The 16,588-nt window shown below is 43.2% G+C and overlaps 3 protein-coding genes and 3 non-coding genes across 7 annotated transcripts; 5 read left to right on the forward strand and 1 right to left on the reverse strand.

Annotated features, from left to right (window-relative positions):
• Positions 1-39: 39 nt before the first annotated feature.
• On the forward strand, positions 40-4,033 carry LOC109141445 (uncharacterized). Of its 2 annotated transcripts, XM_027284039.1 has the most exons (5): positions 40-397; positions 479-524; positions 1,967-3,440; positions 3,592-3,798; positions 3,894-4,033. In XM_027284039.1, exons 3-5 carry the CDS (start codon positions 2,993-2,995, stop codon positions 4,001-4,003), a joined length of 765 nt encoding a protein of 254 aa, XP_027139840.1. In that variant the 5' UTR covers positions 40-397; positions 479-524; positions 1,967-2,992; the 3' UTR covers positions 4,004-4,033. The 2 variants fall into 2 exon arrangements, with proteins under 2 accessions (XP_027139840.1, XP_027139839.1); XM_027284038.1 differs by having other exon boundaries at positions 40-524.
• A 157-nt stretch (positions 4,034-4,190) lies between these two features.
• Positions 4,191-7,567, forward strand: LOC113746845 (uncharacterized). The gene is made up of 3 exons (XM_027284040.1): positions 4,191-4,281; positions 4,490-4,890; positions 5,011-7,567. The coding sequence occupies exons 1-3, from the start codon at positions 4,264-4,266 to the stop codon at positions 5,435-5,437; spliced, it is 846 nt and encodes a 281-aa protein (XP_027139841.1). The 5' UTR covers positions 4,191-4,263; the 3' UTR covers positions 5,438-7,567.
• Positions 7,568-10,404: 2,837 nt separating this feature from the next.
• trnaa-agc (transfer RNA alanine (anticodon AGC)) lies at positions 10,405-10,477 on the forward strand. The gene has a single exon. It is a non-coding gene; the product is annotated as a tRNA-Ala (tRNA).
• Positions 10,478-10,743: 266 nt separating this feature from the next.
• Positions 10,744-10,816, forward strand: trnaa-agc (transfer RNA alanine (anticodon AGC)). Its single transcript has one exon. It is a non-coding gene; the product is annotated as a tRNA-Ala (tRNA).
• Positions 10,817-11,672: 856 nt separating this feature from the next.
• On the reverse strand, positions 11,673-14,752 carry ccdc25 (coiled-coil domain containing 25). Its single transcript, XM_010740706.3, has 9 exons — positions 14,531-14,752; positions 14,368-14,415; positions 14,179-14,218; positions 14,031-14,082; positions 13,227-13,302; positions 12,926-13,029; positions 12,622-12,824; positions 12,444-12,489; positions 11,673-12,206 (listed from the first exon to the last, which is right to left on the reverse strand). Exons 1-9 carry the CDS (start codon positions 14,553-14,555, stop codon positions 12,177-12,179), a joined length of 624 nt encoding a protein of 207 aa, XP_010739008.1. The 5' UTR covers positions 14,556-14,752; the 3' UTR covers positions 11,673-12,176.
• Positions 14,753-15,932: 1,180 nt separating this feature from the next.
• Positions 15,933-16,005, forward strand: trnaa-agc (transfer RNA alanine (anticodon AGC)). The gene has a single exon. It is a non-coding gene; the product is annotated as a tRNA-Ala (tRNA).
• Positions 16,006-16,588: the final 583 nt, after the last annotated feature.

Genomic DNA, 16,588 nt, shown 5'->3' on the forward strand with positions numbered 1-16,588 from the left:
AGTTGCTAATCTTGTTTGCAAAAATTACTGCAATGTCACATTTTCAGGGTTGTGCGGAATGATATACAGTTTTGTACTGACCAGTTTTATAGTCCCGTATACAGATGTAACTTCTGCTGCACGTCCAGCAGGATTCTGAAGTGGCGCATGAAGTCCACTGTGAAATCTCTGCTGGTGCGTGGGACAAATCTGTCTCCTTCAGAGCTGGTGAAAAAGTTGATGTCACCAGTTAAACTCTGTGAGTAGGAGTGTGAATTTTGAATTTCCCCTACAGCAGTCCTACATGTTTAGCTTGTACCGTTTTAACAGATTATACAAACTCGTCCACTTTTTCCAGCTTCAGTACTGCAGCTCACCTCAAACCCACCTTTAAAAACCCAGCAGCTTTTCCCTTCTGGTAAGTATGCCCCATCTTGCAGACATTTGTCTCTCTGTGTTGTTAACAGTAGGCCTAATACTTTTAACGTTTCCTCTCCAGACTGTGCTGAGATTGATGAGGAAATGTTTATCTGCTGCAGCTCAATGTGAGTGTTACGGACCTCAAGGGCTCGCAAGGCCCGAAACATATTGGGGAAAAAAACCAAGACAAAAGTTGCCACTGAAACAATAATTTTTATTAGTTCAAAAACAAACAATTCCCCAGAAAAGCAACCAAACAAAACAGTTGGAGGTTCCTGGCCAAAACAAATGAGAACACTGAGCCAGCCAACGGCCGTCGCACCCAGTATCCACCCCAAAACTAAACCTGCCTAAAACCCACTACATAAATGAAAAGACCGAAAACAGGACTACTAGAGAACCTCCAAATCTAAAATAATAAAACCAAACAGCTCAACGGACTCCTGACATATGAGAGAGAGACAGACAGACACTGACCTGAGGATTATTTTTGTGGAACATTTCTATGTTTTAAACTTGTTTTTTTTATTTACCAATACAGCATAAAACCACATCAACCAGGATGCAAACCTTAAAGATGTACAAAGATGCTCCTCTCATTCACACTTTAGCTCCCTGTGAACTGCTGTTACTGTGTCTGTGTGCATGTTTCATATCAGTGGACATTATTAATACCGATGAATTCACTTTGCATAATTTTCCATGTGCTTACACTGGGTTCTTTGCTTCTTAATATACACTACATTAATCTTAACATTGTATGTTACGACCAGATATTGGGGTATGGAAGTAGTAACAAAACCAGATGTTGTGGTTAATAAACAAGAATTTTATTAAATTAAAGTTCAAATTGTTTTAATGAAAGGTGAGGCCAAAGGGAACAAAGGGCGAGCGAGTGCTGTTTAAAAGAACAAACAAATATAACAAAAAGAACTCTAAACAGAGCCTATTTTATCTAAGTAGAAAACCAAAACGAGAAACAAAACCCTCACTATCTAAATCTAATAACAAAACACATCAAAAACAGCACCCCTAAACTAGTGACTCTAACAGAAATAGTCTCACGTATAATCAGTGGATATCTAAACTAATCCCTGCCCAGTCCCAGAAGAAATCCTCACCAATCAAGCCGCCGTGATGCTTGGGCGGCTGCAGTTTAAATGCCTGGGCCAGGGCAATTGCCCAGTGGATTGGTCGGCCGGGAGAGGATGCGGGGATGTCGTGCCAATCCCAATCCTCTCGGCTTCCAGGCTCTGGCGCCATGGGGACCACACCTTTTCAGCAGGGACCCAATCTATTTCCAGCAACCGCACACCTGAATTTACATAGGGGAAACACTACACACACGCACCGGGGCAAAACAGCGGCAGCCGTAACATTGTAGTATTTTTTGACATTAATATTAAACATTGTATTTTAACTAGTATTATGAACATTGTAGTATTTACTTGGTTTCTTTCTGTAGTAGTTCTGCACTGTGGCAGTTTGTGAGTTGCTTTTACTATCAAAACCTACATTCAACCTAATTCTGTTTTGCTGCCTGTTTGCTTAATTTTTCCTTCATCAGCTCCACGGTGCCTTGTCAGGCCTGTGCTGATCCTCCACCAGCAGCTCTCCTTCACCAACCGCCAGCTGAGATACCCAGTCACTGGAAGGATCAGCTTCCACCTTACCAGCAGGAGTGGATACGGCACACACTGTTCAAGGCGACCCCACGTACTGGCAAGCCAGAGCTAGTGTCACAGCTGAAGCTTTGGTGGTATCCAGCTCTCATCCACACGCAGCCCCCCGCCTCGCCTGACCACTTCTTCTGTCGGCCGTTGTTTTTGTGGATGCCCCAGAAGATGTGGCTGTTTCCTCTGGTCTGTGTTCATCCAGCCTGTGGCAAGCACAGACTAACAGCTGCAGGAATGTACAGAACAGTGCGGAAGGTGCTGGACATTGATGGGTGGTATGACCTTGCCACTGAGTACCTGGAGTGCAAACGCTGCTCCAAAAAGTATCCTGCTTGGTCTGAAGACATCTTAGGCCAGCTGGATATGGGCCACCGCAGCAAGTTTCCAGCGTTGTTCACTTACAGGTAATTCATAATTAATGTCAACCATTATTAGGTGCGTTTATTTCTTTTTGACATTACACTTCTTCCTTTCATTAGATACTCGTGTGGCATCCGTGTGCTGAGGATGATGAAGGAGAGGACAATGGGCAACAGCGTGACCCAGCTGTACAAAAAGCTGCAGGAATAACACAGCGAGGCATGGATGGAGCATGTCCTGCAGTACCTAACAGCTTGCGAACCAATCACAAGGTCCACTGTTGTCCGCCCCTCAGTCTTTGCAGATTTAAATATTGTACTTACATTTCATATTAAGTAACAGTTTTTAACTCCTTATCTTTTCTGAATAGGTCACGAAGAAACTTGCTGGTGCTGCTGCAGGTACAGCTGCCTGGTGCACCAATGTCGGAAACGAGTACAGTCAAGTCCTTGTCTCGGTTCTGACAGCTGGTAAGGGACAAGCACTTGACACCATGGCAGCTGGCCTGGTGAAGCGGTACAGGGAGGCAGGTGAGGTGTCACCACTGAGGCATCTTCATGGCACGCCTGTCCACGTGCATTTTCGAGTGGGATCCAGAAGACGTTGCTGCTCTTCGCCATGCCAAGGAAGGTGAGCTGGCAGCAAGAAATGTTGGCCACATATCGGAGGAGGTGGTGGACACTCACATCACCCGGAGGGAGTTGGCGCTGCACTGCAGGAGGAGGACCAGAGGGGTGGAGGAGACCAACAGACTGATCAGTCTGTTTGACAGTGTAAGTGGGAAGGACACTGTGGGCGTTCCTCTGCTGGACCATGAACGGATCCAGCAGATATGGAAGGAACAGCAGAAACACCTTGGTTGTATCCAAGACCCAGAAGACTTCCAGCTCTACATTAAGACGGGCACCTTGAAGAAGGGCGGCGTGGAGCTGTGCTGCTACAGGTGTGCCCGTGGCTCTACCTCCCTGGAGTCCTTTCACCTCCACCTGAACAGATTAATTCCAGGTATTGCATACATATAATACCTAATATGCACATACTAGTTTTATACCTCTTTTTCTCAATATGCCTGGCTTTATTTTATAGATACTTCATATCATATGTATTGAATGTCTTTTACAAATGTGACATGCCTCTTTGTGTCTTTCACCTTCAGGAACCAGCGCCAGTGATGTGCATTTCCAGGCGTATCTTCTGGAAGGGCTGATGCGCTGGAATGATGACCGGATGGAGAACGCCGTAAAGGGAACACCTTCCATCCGCTCCTATGGCAGTGCTCTGAGCGAGGCGGTGGACCAGCTCAGCCAAAAGGTGCTAGGGAGATGCTGGGATGAGTGTTATCGCACCCCTGGAGCGTACATGGGTGAAAAAAATTCTTTAATAACACTACATTGCATTTATCAATGTAACCTTTAATATATTGGATGAAATATTAAATATACTTTACTTTTTTCCTAGGTGAATTGCTGGGAATGGAGTACTTGTACAGCCAGACTGGCAAGGAACTGACTCCAGTGCTCCAGAGCCCAGAAGAGGAGGACAGGCTGGTGGAGGAAGTCAATGATTAGGACTTCCAAGATGAGGGCTTTGTCGAAGAGAGCATGGAGGACATCACAGTTCCTGTGCTGTATGAGGACGACCCCTCCCGTGCTCTGCAGAGCAGGCCCTCATCATTAACAAGTCCTCAGGCCTCGCCTCCTCCGCCATCTCCACCTCAGGCCTCGCCTCCTCCGCTGTCTCCACCTCAGCCTTCTTCTTCTCCACCTTCTTCACCTCCACCCTCTCTCCTCAGGCCCCTGCATCACTTGCTGATGTGCCATCCAGCAGTATGTCTGACGAGGCTCAGGTAAGACACTTCAATAACAATTTCAATCCAATCTCAATGGCACTTTATTTCATAATATTATTATTATTATTATTATTATTATTATTATTATTATTATACAGTTAATTTATTAGAGAGCAGTGATTGGATCGCTGGGTGGGACAAGGTCCAGGATTTAGCAGTTTACCTGGTGGATCTCCATGAGGCTGCTTACATCACTGACCTGCAGGTGACCCAGATCATCCAGCTATGGACAGCTCTCCCTGAGGTTGACAAGCAGCGTGTCAACTACCAGCCTCGCCATCAGGTGCGCCTGACAAGTGAACGCTTTAAGGCTCCGAAGCGGTCTGGAGTCACACCGGGTGTGGAGAGTGTCAAGCGATGCTTGATAGGACATCCTGGGGGTCCAGCACAGTGGCCCAGCACCAGCCGCTTGGTTGAGGCCATATGCACCAAGCTGTGCAGTGTGCACAAGTCGCCCACCAAGAAGGCTGGAGTCTCCACCCCCAGGTGGTCAAAAATCCTTGCAAACTACCACCACATCCGGGAACTGGTGCTCAACACTCCAAGGGTTATGGCGGAGACCACGCTCCAGCTCTTTGAAATAAATCAGAGGACACTCATTCAATGGTAGGTCAGGCACGTTATTTGGCAGCACTCATGTACCCCCTGGAAAGCCTTCAAATGCCCCCAGGGTACTAGTATCCCCATTTGAGAACCACTGGTCTAACACAAATGATCTTCCCTCAGGTTTCAACGGAGGCAGAAGACTCAGGAGATGAGTGTCCTGTCACAGGGATTGACTCCACCAGACCAGATTCCTGTGGCAACAGACCAGCTTCCGGCCCCGAAGGAGAAACTGGAGCTCCTTCCATCGACATCTGGCCCGCTGCACCAGTTTGTCCTCCCTCCTAACCTGGAGGGACAGGCTCCCGTCCTGCGGCCAGGCAGACGGCCCGCTGCTGCCACCAGGGAGCACCCCATCACACCCACCCCCACAGCACCAGGCACTGCACAGCCCACATCAGCTCAGTCGGGGTACTTTGTCCTCAACCCCGACAACACGCTGTCACCGGTGCTGGTAGCTCCTAGTGTCTCAACACACGGTCCAGGCCCTGCTCCACTTGGTCCTGCACCTGCTCATCCTGTGTCTCTCTTCACAGAGAGGAACAGGTGACGGCGGGCCCTGGAGGAGAGTGGAGTGCCCAAGAGGAGGTATGTCAGGAGTGGCATACAACACGTGTGGCAAGTGTGGACAGCCAAAAAACAAAGACTTTGGCCATAGCCGTTATGGCAGCGCCACCTTTTGTCCACAGGCCTCACAAGGGAAATCTCTGGAGGAGTGGCTAAAGGCACAGAGAGCACCAAAATAGACTGAACTTGTGTGTGTGTATATAGTGTGTATATATTGTGTGTCTGAGTACAGTTCTCCAATACAGTATTCTAATAAAAGTGGATGCATCCCCACATTTTTGAAAAAACAAATTACTCTGGGACAACACTATAGAAATGACACTTTGATATAACTTAAAGTAGTCAGTGTACAGCTTGTATAACGTTGTAAAAAGTGGTCCAAGGTCAGTGGATTGTGGTCCGTATAGACCACCACAGGGGCAACCCCTGAAACTACATAAACAAAGTGTTTTAAGGCCCATATCAAAGCCAGTGCCTCCTTTTTAGATGGTTGAATAATTTAGCTGGTAAGAGTTAAACTTTTTTCACCTGTAGTGAAAACGGACGGTCGAACCGTGGTGCTGTGAGAACAGGAGCAGTACATAACAAGGCTTAAATGGCTTTGAAAGCTCTCCGACATTCAGGTGTCCAGACGTACACCACCCTTGCCTTCAGAAGGTCAGTGAGTGGCCATGCAGCGGTGGAAAAGTTACGTCAAAAAACATGACCAAACCAAGAAACCAAGTTCATTCTTAGTGGTCGGCACAGGGTAATTCTCGACTGCGTACACCTTAGCAGCTTCCACAAAATCAGCAATATCAGCCATATCAAAGTGACCTATTTACCCAGTTGTCACGTTACTCATTTGTTTTCATTCCACTTACATACTCATTTACCTATAAAGCTTTATTTTATAATCAGTAGAACAATTTCCCACAGGAAACTAGGTACTCCAACACAGCATGTGCTGCACACCAAAGCAAGTGTAGCTAGTGTGCCAAGGGTAAACACTCACCCTACCAAGTATTTGTGTTCCCCCCCCTCCTAACTAAACTGCCTGACCTTTACTAACCTCGCTCAACTCAACCCTAGTCTTCAGGGAATCTGGCGGCGGGTACTTATGCACTAAAACCCACTGGTATGGTGACGCGACCAGTCATCTGGCAACGCCACCAAAAACCATGGACATGCTCCCGAGACAACTGCTCTAACCGCTGTCAACCCACACTATAGACACACACCAGCAGATCCTAAAGGGAAAAAGCTGTAAGCCTACCAGGGGGGGACACACGATCCAATGTGACACACAAAGCAACACCTACCTTGATGAGCAGCACAAGACACTGAGCCTATAAATAAGCACTGACAGACAGCGCACACAAAACAGTTTAATAAAACAGACAGCTTTAAAGCTATAACAAATTAACCTTTATTAACCACGCACTTCCTCAAAACAACCAAATTACCATCAGGTTTCAAACTACCCCCCACTGTTTAAAGATTTACCAAGGATATTTATTAAGGTTCATCAAATAACTGAATTAACTTTGCAACAAAAGAATAAATGAAGTGTGGCAATCAGTGGTCAGTGATGTTGTAAATTAGAAATGTGCTGCGAGTGTTGTGTAGTGCAAAACTCAGAACAAAAAGATAATACCAACAGAACCAAAAAACACACTCCTGTCATCAGGAAGCCAGAGAGTAAACTGAGGAAAGAGACAAAGCCTTAACCACAACCTCAGAACACTGGCCAGGTGCACTGAGTTGCCTAATCAAAGCCCCTGTCCCCCAATCAGCTCATGATGAGGAAAGAGGCAGGAGTGGTCAGCACAAGCCCTGCAAGATCTCTACAGGGGCTGTGGCACCATACATGTAGGACTGCTGTAGGGGAAATTCAAAATTCACACTCCTACTCACAGAGTTTAACTGGAGACATCAACTTTTTCACCAGCTGTGAAGGAGACAGATTTTTCCCCAACGCCAGCAGAGATTTCACAGTGGACTTCCATGCGCCACTTCAGAATCCTGCTGGACGTGCAGCAGAAGTGGAGGCTGAAGATGAGAGAGTGGAGGCTACAGGTGGAAGTGGAGGATGGGAGGGTGGAGGCTGCAGGTGGACGTGGCGGATGGGAGGGTGGAGGCTGCAGGTGGAGGGTGGAGGCTACAGGTGGACATGGAGGATGGGAGGGTGGAGGCTGCAGGTGGAAGTGGAGGATGGAGGCTGCAGGTGGACGTGGAGGATGGGAGGGTGGAGGCTGCAGGTGGACGTGGCGGATGGGAGGGTGGAGGCTACAGGTGGACGTGGAGGATGGGAGGGTGGAGGCTGCAGTGCGTCTCTTCAACACTTCTGCTTGTGAGATTGTTTCTAAAGAAAGGAGATTTGTCATGTATTTGTATGTATGACCTTTTTTTAAACAAGAAAACAAACTGTTTGAGAGTTTCTGTGAAGAAAGCACCTAAGAATTGTTTCCTACAAATAAAAAGTTGCTTATTTTGATTTAAAAAAAAAAAAAAGTTGTATCGTGAACAAAAAAAAAAAAGCTCTGAACGTATGGAGTCGTGAGTTGAGTGTATGTTACATCCCTATATGGGACTATAAAACTGGTCAGTACAAAACTGTAATCATTCAGCACAACCCTGAAAATGTGACATTGCAGTAATTTTTGCAAACAAACAAGATTAGCAACTAGAAAAAATCCTAAAGTCTGTGTGTGGGGCCAGGTGGAGCCGACCAATCAGAGCGAGCAATCAACCACACCGCTGCTGTGACATTGACACCGCTGAGAGGGAAAAACCTTGAAAACCTCGATTTCTGGCCCAAACACATTTCCATCATTTGACCGGCTTCACTTTTAACATCTCGAGCTCTCCCTGAACATTTAAATATATATTTTGTGTTTTAAAGTTAGGAATTGACCTGAACATGTGAGGAGATGCGGCCATGCGATGGTGTTGCTAGCGCATCATCGTTAATTGTACATATTAAGTTTATTGGTATACACCACATGAATGTCTTGTGGTGGCATTAAAGCCAGCTATATGTATATATGGACATGTACATACGTTCAAATACAGAGTAACACTTACTTACCAAGCACAGACGGACTGTCAGAGGGAAAATGATCGCGAGAGCGGCGGCCGAATATAAGCGGGAGGAACGTGATTGGTCAAAAGTAAGCCAAGCGGACTGATTGGTCAAAAGTAAGCCCACAGGAGACGTGATTGGTCAAAAGTAAGCCCACAGGGAGGGACGTGATTGGCTAATGTGAGCTTACTTTGGGCTTACTTTGTTTTTACTTTGGTGGAGAAGGCAGGATGCAGACATCTTTCCCCTCACGAAAGGTATTTCGCTATAATATCATTGTATTCTGTCGGTGGTGGTCGGTGTTAAATATTGCATCATAGAGGAAAAAAAATACGATACACCGTTGTCGCAAAAAGGAATTGTATTAGTAACTATTGACTTAATACACATTGACTTGAAAAAAACAAAGGGAACGAGACATCGAATAAGACAAACATTAAACCTTCTAATTTCTTGATAACAAACTAAGGCAAATTGAAGAATATATATATATATATATATATATATATATATATATATATATATATATATATATATATATATAATTTAAGAATATTACATTTGTAGGTGAAACTTGCGTTAGGCTAGGCCACCTTGTGGCACTTGTACGTTACTACAAAATACTGTTTATTACCAACTTTCCTTTTTAAATGTACAACTGGATAAAGAGCTTTATTGTTTCTTTATTGTGTGTCCACAAAGTGCATATTCCTATATCCAGTTTTTACCATAGTTACTTTAAACTCCTGCACACAGAAAAGCTAATAGGTAAAACTACATTTCACTTTTATTCTGAAGTTTTGAAACACATTGTGTGTACCGTAGTTCAGCTGTCCTAAGGTCCTTATAGTCAATTCAGGTGGGTGTTGGACTCCAGCCCCTTCTAGCTCAGTTGGTAGGCGGAGGACTGTAGAGTTCAAACATGAGACATCCTTAGGTCGCTGGTTCAAATCCGGCTCGAAGGAGGAAACTTTTCTCTTCATCTCTAATACTAATAAACATGCACTTTACCAAATGTTTATCTTAGTATGATTTTTGACTTCGCCTCTCTGACAGACACTCCCAGTTTCACCTTTATAAAGTAGTTTGTCCGTCTTTCCTGTTGCGCTGGTTTAGCTCAGTGGTTACTTCGAACAAACTCGTCCTGCTCTCCATCCCTCCCCGGGATCGAACCACGGGCGCTGTCCAGTGCTTTTTTTTTTTTTTTTTTTTTTTAAGAATTTTCATTATTTGTTTGTTTACATTTTAATTTCAGCATTTATTGATTTTGTTCTGTATTTAATTCTGCATCTGTGTTTTATGCTGTTATTTTTTTCTGTATTAAACAATATAACCTTAGAAAGGAAGCTCTAAATATTTGACTTTTTAAAGTAGTATATTTTAATGCATTAAAGACTGTTAATAAAAACCCTTTTAACAAACTTATTTATTACCTTTTGATCATGCTTGTCGTGTCTTAATGAACTAAATTAACTGTGGATTGTATAACATAAAAATTATATAAACAAGTGTATAAAACCCAAAATATTGTGTCACTGTTGTGCTATCATAGAAAATCTTAACTGAACTGTGAAAAAAATGAGGTTGATGACAGATTTATGTGTTATTTGACTTCTCTTTATTTTTAATACTTGAAAGTACATTTAACAGCTAACTTGCCCTTCTCTGTCTGTACCTGACAGACACTCCCAGTGTTACCTTTATAAAGTAATTTGTCCGTCTACCTGTTGCGCTGGTTTAGCTCAACACATTTACAGTCCTGTGAAGTAGTTTGCCCACAACAGATCTGCTTAAATCTCTTTAATTTCGCGGATCTTTCCCTTTCGGTTAGCAACCTTCGTTTACGGTCACTTTATAGTGCGATGCCGTGCATTACAGGGTACGACGGGGGATTAGCTCAAATGGTAGAGCGCTCGCTTAGCATGCGAGAGGTAGCGGGATCGATGCCCGCATCCTCCAAATTATTGTTTTGTTGCTTTTGGATGCATGTCAATATTTCTGTATTTTTTATTTTCGCTCACCTGGCATCGTTTGTGCTTAACAAGACGCCATCACGCCGATATTATATCCTCTCGTCAACGGTAAGTGAACATTAACAATAAAATGCTCCGTTACGAGACAGCGTAGTTTTTTTTTTTATATTACTTTGACTGACTGAAATAACTCAAATCAGAACATTGCTCCATTGAGAAACCACTATGACGTCAGAAAAACAAAGGCATCACGGGGGATTAGCTCAAATGGTAGAGCGCTCGCTTAGCATGCGAGAGGTAGCGGGATCGATGCCCGCATCCTCCAAACTATTGTTTTCTTTACCTCCAAAGCGATATGTTTTCCCCGAGTTTAATATTATTATCTTGAAGTATGGGAATAAACTAAATGTCTAATAGGTTCATATGAACTTTTATGCTGCTCTACAGAGCTCCTGAAGTCTGGAGTTGTGTTTGTTAATGGTGTGCACCAGTATTGTCTTGAGACCAGTCACAAGACCACTTTTTGAAGTCTTGTCAGAATTTACTGCATTTTCACTCGCTCAAATCAACAACTGCGGGGATGTTTCCCATTAATCACCTCATAATGTCTAATTTGTCCTGACAGTCTCATAATGAACTGAATATATTTTTACATTTCAGGTGGAAGTAAGAGGCAAACAAATGAAACAGTGAAAGCAGCTGAGAAACTGTTCAAAAAGTTGTTCTACAGTCTGTAGTTACAGAGCAAAGACTTGTGGGGGGCAGAGAAAACTAAAGAGAGGACAGGAGAGCTGAGGTTTAACCACACAGGACCACGAGCCGACAGCTGCAAAGTTCCTCCAAAACAATCTAACTCAGAATTTTATAAAGCAGCTCATTAAAAAAAAGAAGAAATAAACATGAATGTATAGACTGTCTGGTCTTGGTCTTGACTCGATCTTGATACACTCTGGTCTTGACAACAACACTATCTTGTATGTGCTATAATCTATTCATCGTTTAAGTAATTTCTTAATTTGAATTGATTTAGTATGCTTTAGTATTATTAAGTATTAGTATTATATTTAATAGTAGTGTTGTAAACTTATTGTAATTTCTGTGGGTTTTTGACACAAAATAAGTTATTTCGATGTCACCTTGGGCTTCAGTTTTCTGCAGTTGGATGAAAGTAGCCAGGACTGTTTTATGGCTTGTCAACATAAGTAAGTGTTTAATTTTATACATTTAATCGTATTCAATAAAATCAGACATGCAGAGAAGTGGGAACGTAAAGAAAGAAAGCTTTCAGGTTAGCAGGGCTGTTACAACACGCACGCTCTAGTTTTATCATACATCAACATCAGTCGACATTGAAGTGAACCCCCCCCCCCCCAAAAAAAAAGAGTCCTCAGCGTTTGTGTTTCTTCGACAGTGTCACTGATGAAGAGGCCAGCCAGCTTGGTTTGGTTTGGAAGCAGCGTCTCGAACCAATCAGCATGTGGAATAAAGTCCCCGGGCGCTGTCCTCCCCACATTGGCTCGCTTTCTGCTGCTCCAAGTGTCCAAAAGCAAAAGGTATCCATTTGTTTTTGTTTTTCTCAGTGTCAGTGCAGAGTTACAGCAAGCGGAGAGCAAGCAGCCGAGCATCCCGACAAGCAGGTCTGAGTGCAGGAGGGGTCCGTCTGCTTGCTGCCTGGTGTTCGCCGCTCACATGAAGTCGTCTGAATCGTAACCGTCCTGCAAACGACACGAAGCGAAGCACTAATTAATGTGAGAGCCTGCTGTCTCTGTATGATCTCATCACTCTTCATATCTTTTATGCTTCATTCAGGGAGATTCATTTAAATAACAGTCTATTTAATGTTTATTTGATACTGACACCGTCTGATACCGTTAAGTAGGTAAAACACATCGTGGTTCATCTGATGACCCGTTCATGAAAAACAAAAAATAGGTATGGAGATCTGTCCTCACCTCATTAGTCTTCATGTTTTCACTCTTCATCAGTGAAGTATAGTTCCTGAAGAGAGAAACCAAAACACAACAAATCCATAAGTGTAAAGAAGATTTTCTTCAGTCTAAGTTTACTAATGTCACGAGGAAAACTATATTAAAAAACAAAAACAAAAAAAAACAACTAAAAACAACCTACTTGAGGTCCTCCATCTCTTTTTTCCTCTTCTGCTCCTCCTTCTCTTTCTTCTTCTGGTCTTGGAGCTGAGCTTTCTTCTCGTTCCTCTCCTCTCTGTCTCTCGACTCTTTCTCAGCCGCCAGGTCAGGGAAGCGTTCGTCTTTCGTCTTCTCCAGGCGGTTTACGATCTCGTTGACCTTCTTCTCCACGGCCACGATTTTCACCTGGGAGACACACATCGCCAGCATGAAACACCTGAACTGAACCGACAGTGACGAGGACAGACTCATTAATGTAATCCATCACAGTTAAAGAGTGGTCAGACCTCTTTCTGTCGATAGAAGCCGATCTGTCCCACGTCCATGTCGCCGGTTTTCTTCAGGTTGGCCCACGGTGTGTAAACCACGTTGATGTTGTTCATCTTGCAGCCTGACAGCACACAACATGTTTGCTTTAATATACACTGAAGATAAGGTAATACTGCATGTGTGAGTCACAAAGTAACAAGGAAAAAGGCTTTGACAGGATGACCTTTTAATTATAGCAAATGCACGTTGATCAGCTGTGTTGATCGCGGCTCTGGTTTAAAGGCTCATTGTGAAACTTGAAACCTGAGATCTTTTTACCTTGGATGCTGTTGTTTTTCACCAGCTGTGCACAGTCTATCAGCACCTCCGGGGGGATATCATTTATTGTATGACCCTAGAAAAAAAGACACAGAGGAATCAGCACTGCCTATTCAACTAAAGGCATCAGTATCCTTTAAACTAAGTGGTCGGTGGATCTTTTGTCTGAAACCCTTCTCCATGTTCTCTGAGCTAGCAGGCTTAGACTAGTCCATCGACATGTCGTTTGAGCATTACAGATTTCCATTGCGTGAGAAATCAAATGTAAATTTTGGTGTTTCAGAAAAAAACTCCTGAATCAACATGATCTGGTGAAGTGATTCTGGGAAACGTCTGTTGTGTTCTTCAACGTTTCAGAGGAAGCAGGGATCCTCTGTATTGTATAAAATCATAACAATAACCTGTAGGGTGGCCGGTTTTTACCTAGTTATAGTGCAGACGACAACAGACTGTTAAAATATGAATAATTATTGACAGATTCATGTTTTAATTCAGACAAGCAAGTGAAATGTGTGTTTGCACATGAGATGTGTGACCATGGTGAGTGGTAGAGAGGAACATGTCAGCTTCAGACTGCAGTGTTAACCTGTGTGTGCTTTTCAGGTAGGCCTTTCTGTGTGGAGTTCATGTTCTCCCAGTGTGGGAGTACGTTCTCTCCAGGCTTCCCTCCCACAATCCAAAGACATGCAAACTTATCCTGTTAATTAGTGACTCTTAAATTGCCCGTAGGTGTGAATGTGAGTTTGTCTCTATGTGCCCTGTGATGATCTGACGACTTCAGGGCTGGTGTACCTCGCCTCTTACCTTTGGCAGTCTCAGGTAAACGTGAGCCGAAGACAGTTTGTCCACATGAAACCTGGACATGAAAAAACAGCTGTTCATTGTACTGATTTTTCTTGGTAATAACACTTAACAGATGTTTTTTTATTGTAAGCTTTTTTTAATGTCTCACCAGATGTCTTCAGGCCAGCCGTACTTTATCAGATCCTCATCTGCAAAAACAATCAGTAAGTTAAAGGTGATGTGGCTTAATTTATGACACAACACACACACACACACAGGCTTTATATAAAAACACACATATCAAGTATTAAAGTGAGTGTGTGTGTGTGTGTGTGCTTCCTAACAATAACTCACTTACTCTCATATTTGTCTTTCCCCATGTAGATCGTGTAGGGAGGGTTCACCACTGAGAGACGAAGCACAGACACACAGTTACAGACACACACATTAATAATGTGGCACACACACATAAAACAGGCTAAAACAGGCTAATGGCTAACATCTGTGCGAGCTTTACTCACCGGCACTTGTGAAGTAAAACACCATTTTAAGTGAATTAAAACTCGCCGATAAAAGATGAAGAGTTTATTGTTTGAGAGCTGACACGTCGTTGTTATGAACAAAAATCAAAATATGATGATGTGTGTGCCGCTGCTGTCACTTTTCGCGTGTACGAGCTGACCCGGGAAGTTGTTGCTCAGCTGCAGCAAAGCTACAGAGAGTTAGCACGCAGCAGACCGGAAGCACCCGAACTCGTTTTTTACAAAATAAAAGCTTGACTTGTTTGGAAGGGGATTTCAAGTCCATGCTTACCTGACATTGAATGCATACCCTTGAATTTACGTTGTTTGTTTGTTTACCACACACACACACACTGTTAAAGTTTAAGTTTAATTTATTGTTTTTCTGGTTTAACAGTGCAACACACAAAATGGGTTACAGAGAAAAGGCTCCCTGAGGAGCTCTAACAGTTGGTTCTTATACTTTTTTTTTTTTTAATGGGCTGTCTCAGACACCTCCCCACTGATACAGTTAATATCATAATGTTCTTTTTTGGTTTACTGCTCAGTAATGAACATTATGTTTCATATCAAACAAAATAAAAGCTTGACATTCTATAAATTTGCCATTGACTTGTTTGGAAGGGGATTTCAAGTCCATGCTTACCTGGCATTGAATGCATACCCTTTAATCTACTTTGTTTGTTTGTTTGTTTACCACACACACACACACACACACACACACACACACACACTGTTAAAGTTTAAGTACATTTGTTTCTCTTGTAAAAGAAGGAGCATTTAACAGCGCAACACACAAAAGAGCTCTATCATTAGGTTCTTATATATATATATATTTTTAAATGGGCTGTCTTGGACATCTCCCCACTGATACAGTTAATATCATAACGTCCTTTTTTGGTTTTCTGCTCAGTAATGAGCATTATGTTTCATATCCAAATGATACTCCCCTAACCTCTCTCTCTTGTCCTTGTGCTATTTTTATAATTATCTCTCCCTGCCAGCCTCAGTAAACACATGCCAGATAAGTGGAGTGGACGAGACATGCAAAAAACAGGACACACACACACACTCTAAATCATCTGCACCCCAGTATAATTTTTATAACACACGCACACACACACATCGTTTCTAATATATTATAATTGATGAATGAATGAATAAATAAATAAACAAAAAGAGAGAAAAGAAAAAGAGGGGTAGTTGTAAATGTTTCATTTGTATAAACATTTTGTATAAACATACACATGTTTTTGTTAGTTTCACTGGAGTTTGTGTACATTTAAGACATTTGTCTCGTATTTTATTCCCGTAAGCAGTTTTGTGAATGACTGAAATAACTCAAATTAGAACAGCCATTGAGAAATCATGACCTATGACGTCAGAGAAACAAAGGCATCATGGGGGATTAGCTCAAATGGTAGAGCGCTCGCTTAGCATGCGAGAGGTAGCGGGATCGATGCCCGCATCCTCCAAACTATTGTTTTCTTTACCTCCAAATCTATATGTTTTCCCTGAGTTTAATATTATTATCTTGAAGTATGGGAAGAAACTAAATGTCTCATAGGTTCATATAAACTTTTATGCTGCTCTACAGAGCTCCTAAAGTCTGGAGTTGTGTTTGTTAATGATGTGCACCAATATTGTCTTGAGACCAGTCAGGTTTGCTGCTGCAGTCCTCTCCCTCTCCCTCTCTCTCTCTCTCTCCCTCTCCCTCTCTCTCTCTCACACAGAGCAGGTGGACGTTGGACACCTTGCTCTCCTCCACTGTCTGCTGCAGGATGCTTCACAGGTTTGGAGAGTCACCATCACCTTCATCTTCAGCTTCCTCAGCAAGGCAGTTGTCATCTTGGAGGTGTGTTTGGGGACGTTATCGTGCCCTGCGGCCCGGTTTAAAACCAAAGTAAGCCCAAAGTAAGCCCACATCAGCCAATCACGTTCGTCCTGTAGGCCTACTTTGGACCAATCACGTTCCTCCCGCTGCGGCTTATATTTTATTAGTAAAGTGCGAGAGGTAGGGGGTCGATGCCCGCATCCTCCAATACATCTTTTGAGAAA

Source organism: Larimichthys crocea, chromosome XI (assembly GCF_000972845.2).
Source record: "Larimichthys crocea isolate SSNF chromosome XI, L_crocea_2.0, whole genome shotgun sequence".
NCBI classification, from domain to species: Eukaryota; Metazoa; Chordata; class Actinopteri; family Sciaenidae; genus Larimichthys; species Larimichthys crocea.

Bases quoted from the DNA above. Each gene is read 5' to 3' on its own strand.
- ccdc25 (XM_010740706.3), bottom strand. From the start codon at position 14,555: ATGGTGTTTTACTTCACAAGTGCCG. The intron at 13,303-14,030 runs GTAAGAGGCGAG...CTTTTTTTCTAG, and splicing joins TTTACCTGAGACTGCCAAAG to GGTCATACAATAAATGATAT. The intron at 13,030-13,226 runs GTAAAAAGATCT...GTGTGCTGTCAG, and splicing joins GAAAAACAACAGCATCCAAG to GCTGCAAGATGAACAACATC.
- LOC109141445 (XM_027284038.1), top strand. From the start codon at position 2,993: ATGGCACGCCTGTCCACGTGCATTTTCGAGTGGGATCCAGAAGACGTT. The intron at 3,441-3,591 runs GTATTGCATACA...TTTCACCTTCAG, and splicing joins CCTGAACAGATTAATTCCAG to GAACCAGCGCCAGTGATGTG. The intron at 3,799-3,893 runs GTGAAAAAAATT...CTTTTTTCCTAG, and splicing joins CACCCCTGGAGCGTACATGG to GTGAATTGCTGGGAATGGAG.
- LOC113746845 (XM_027284040.1), top strand. The intron at 4,891-5,010 runs GTAGGTCAGGCA...ATCTTCCCTCAG, and splicing joins CAGAGGACACTCATTCAATG to GTTTCAACGGAGGCAGAAGA.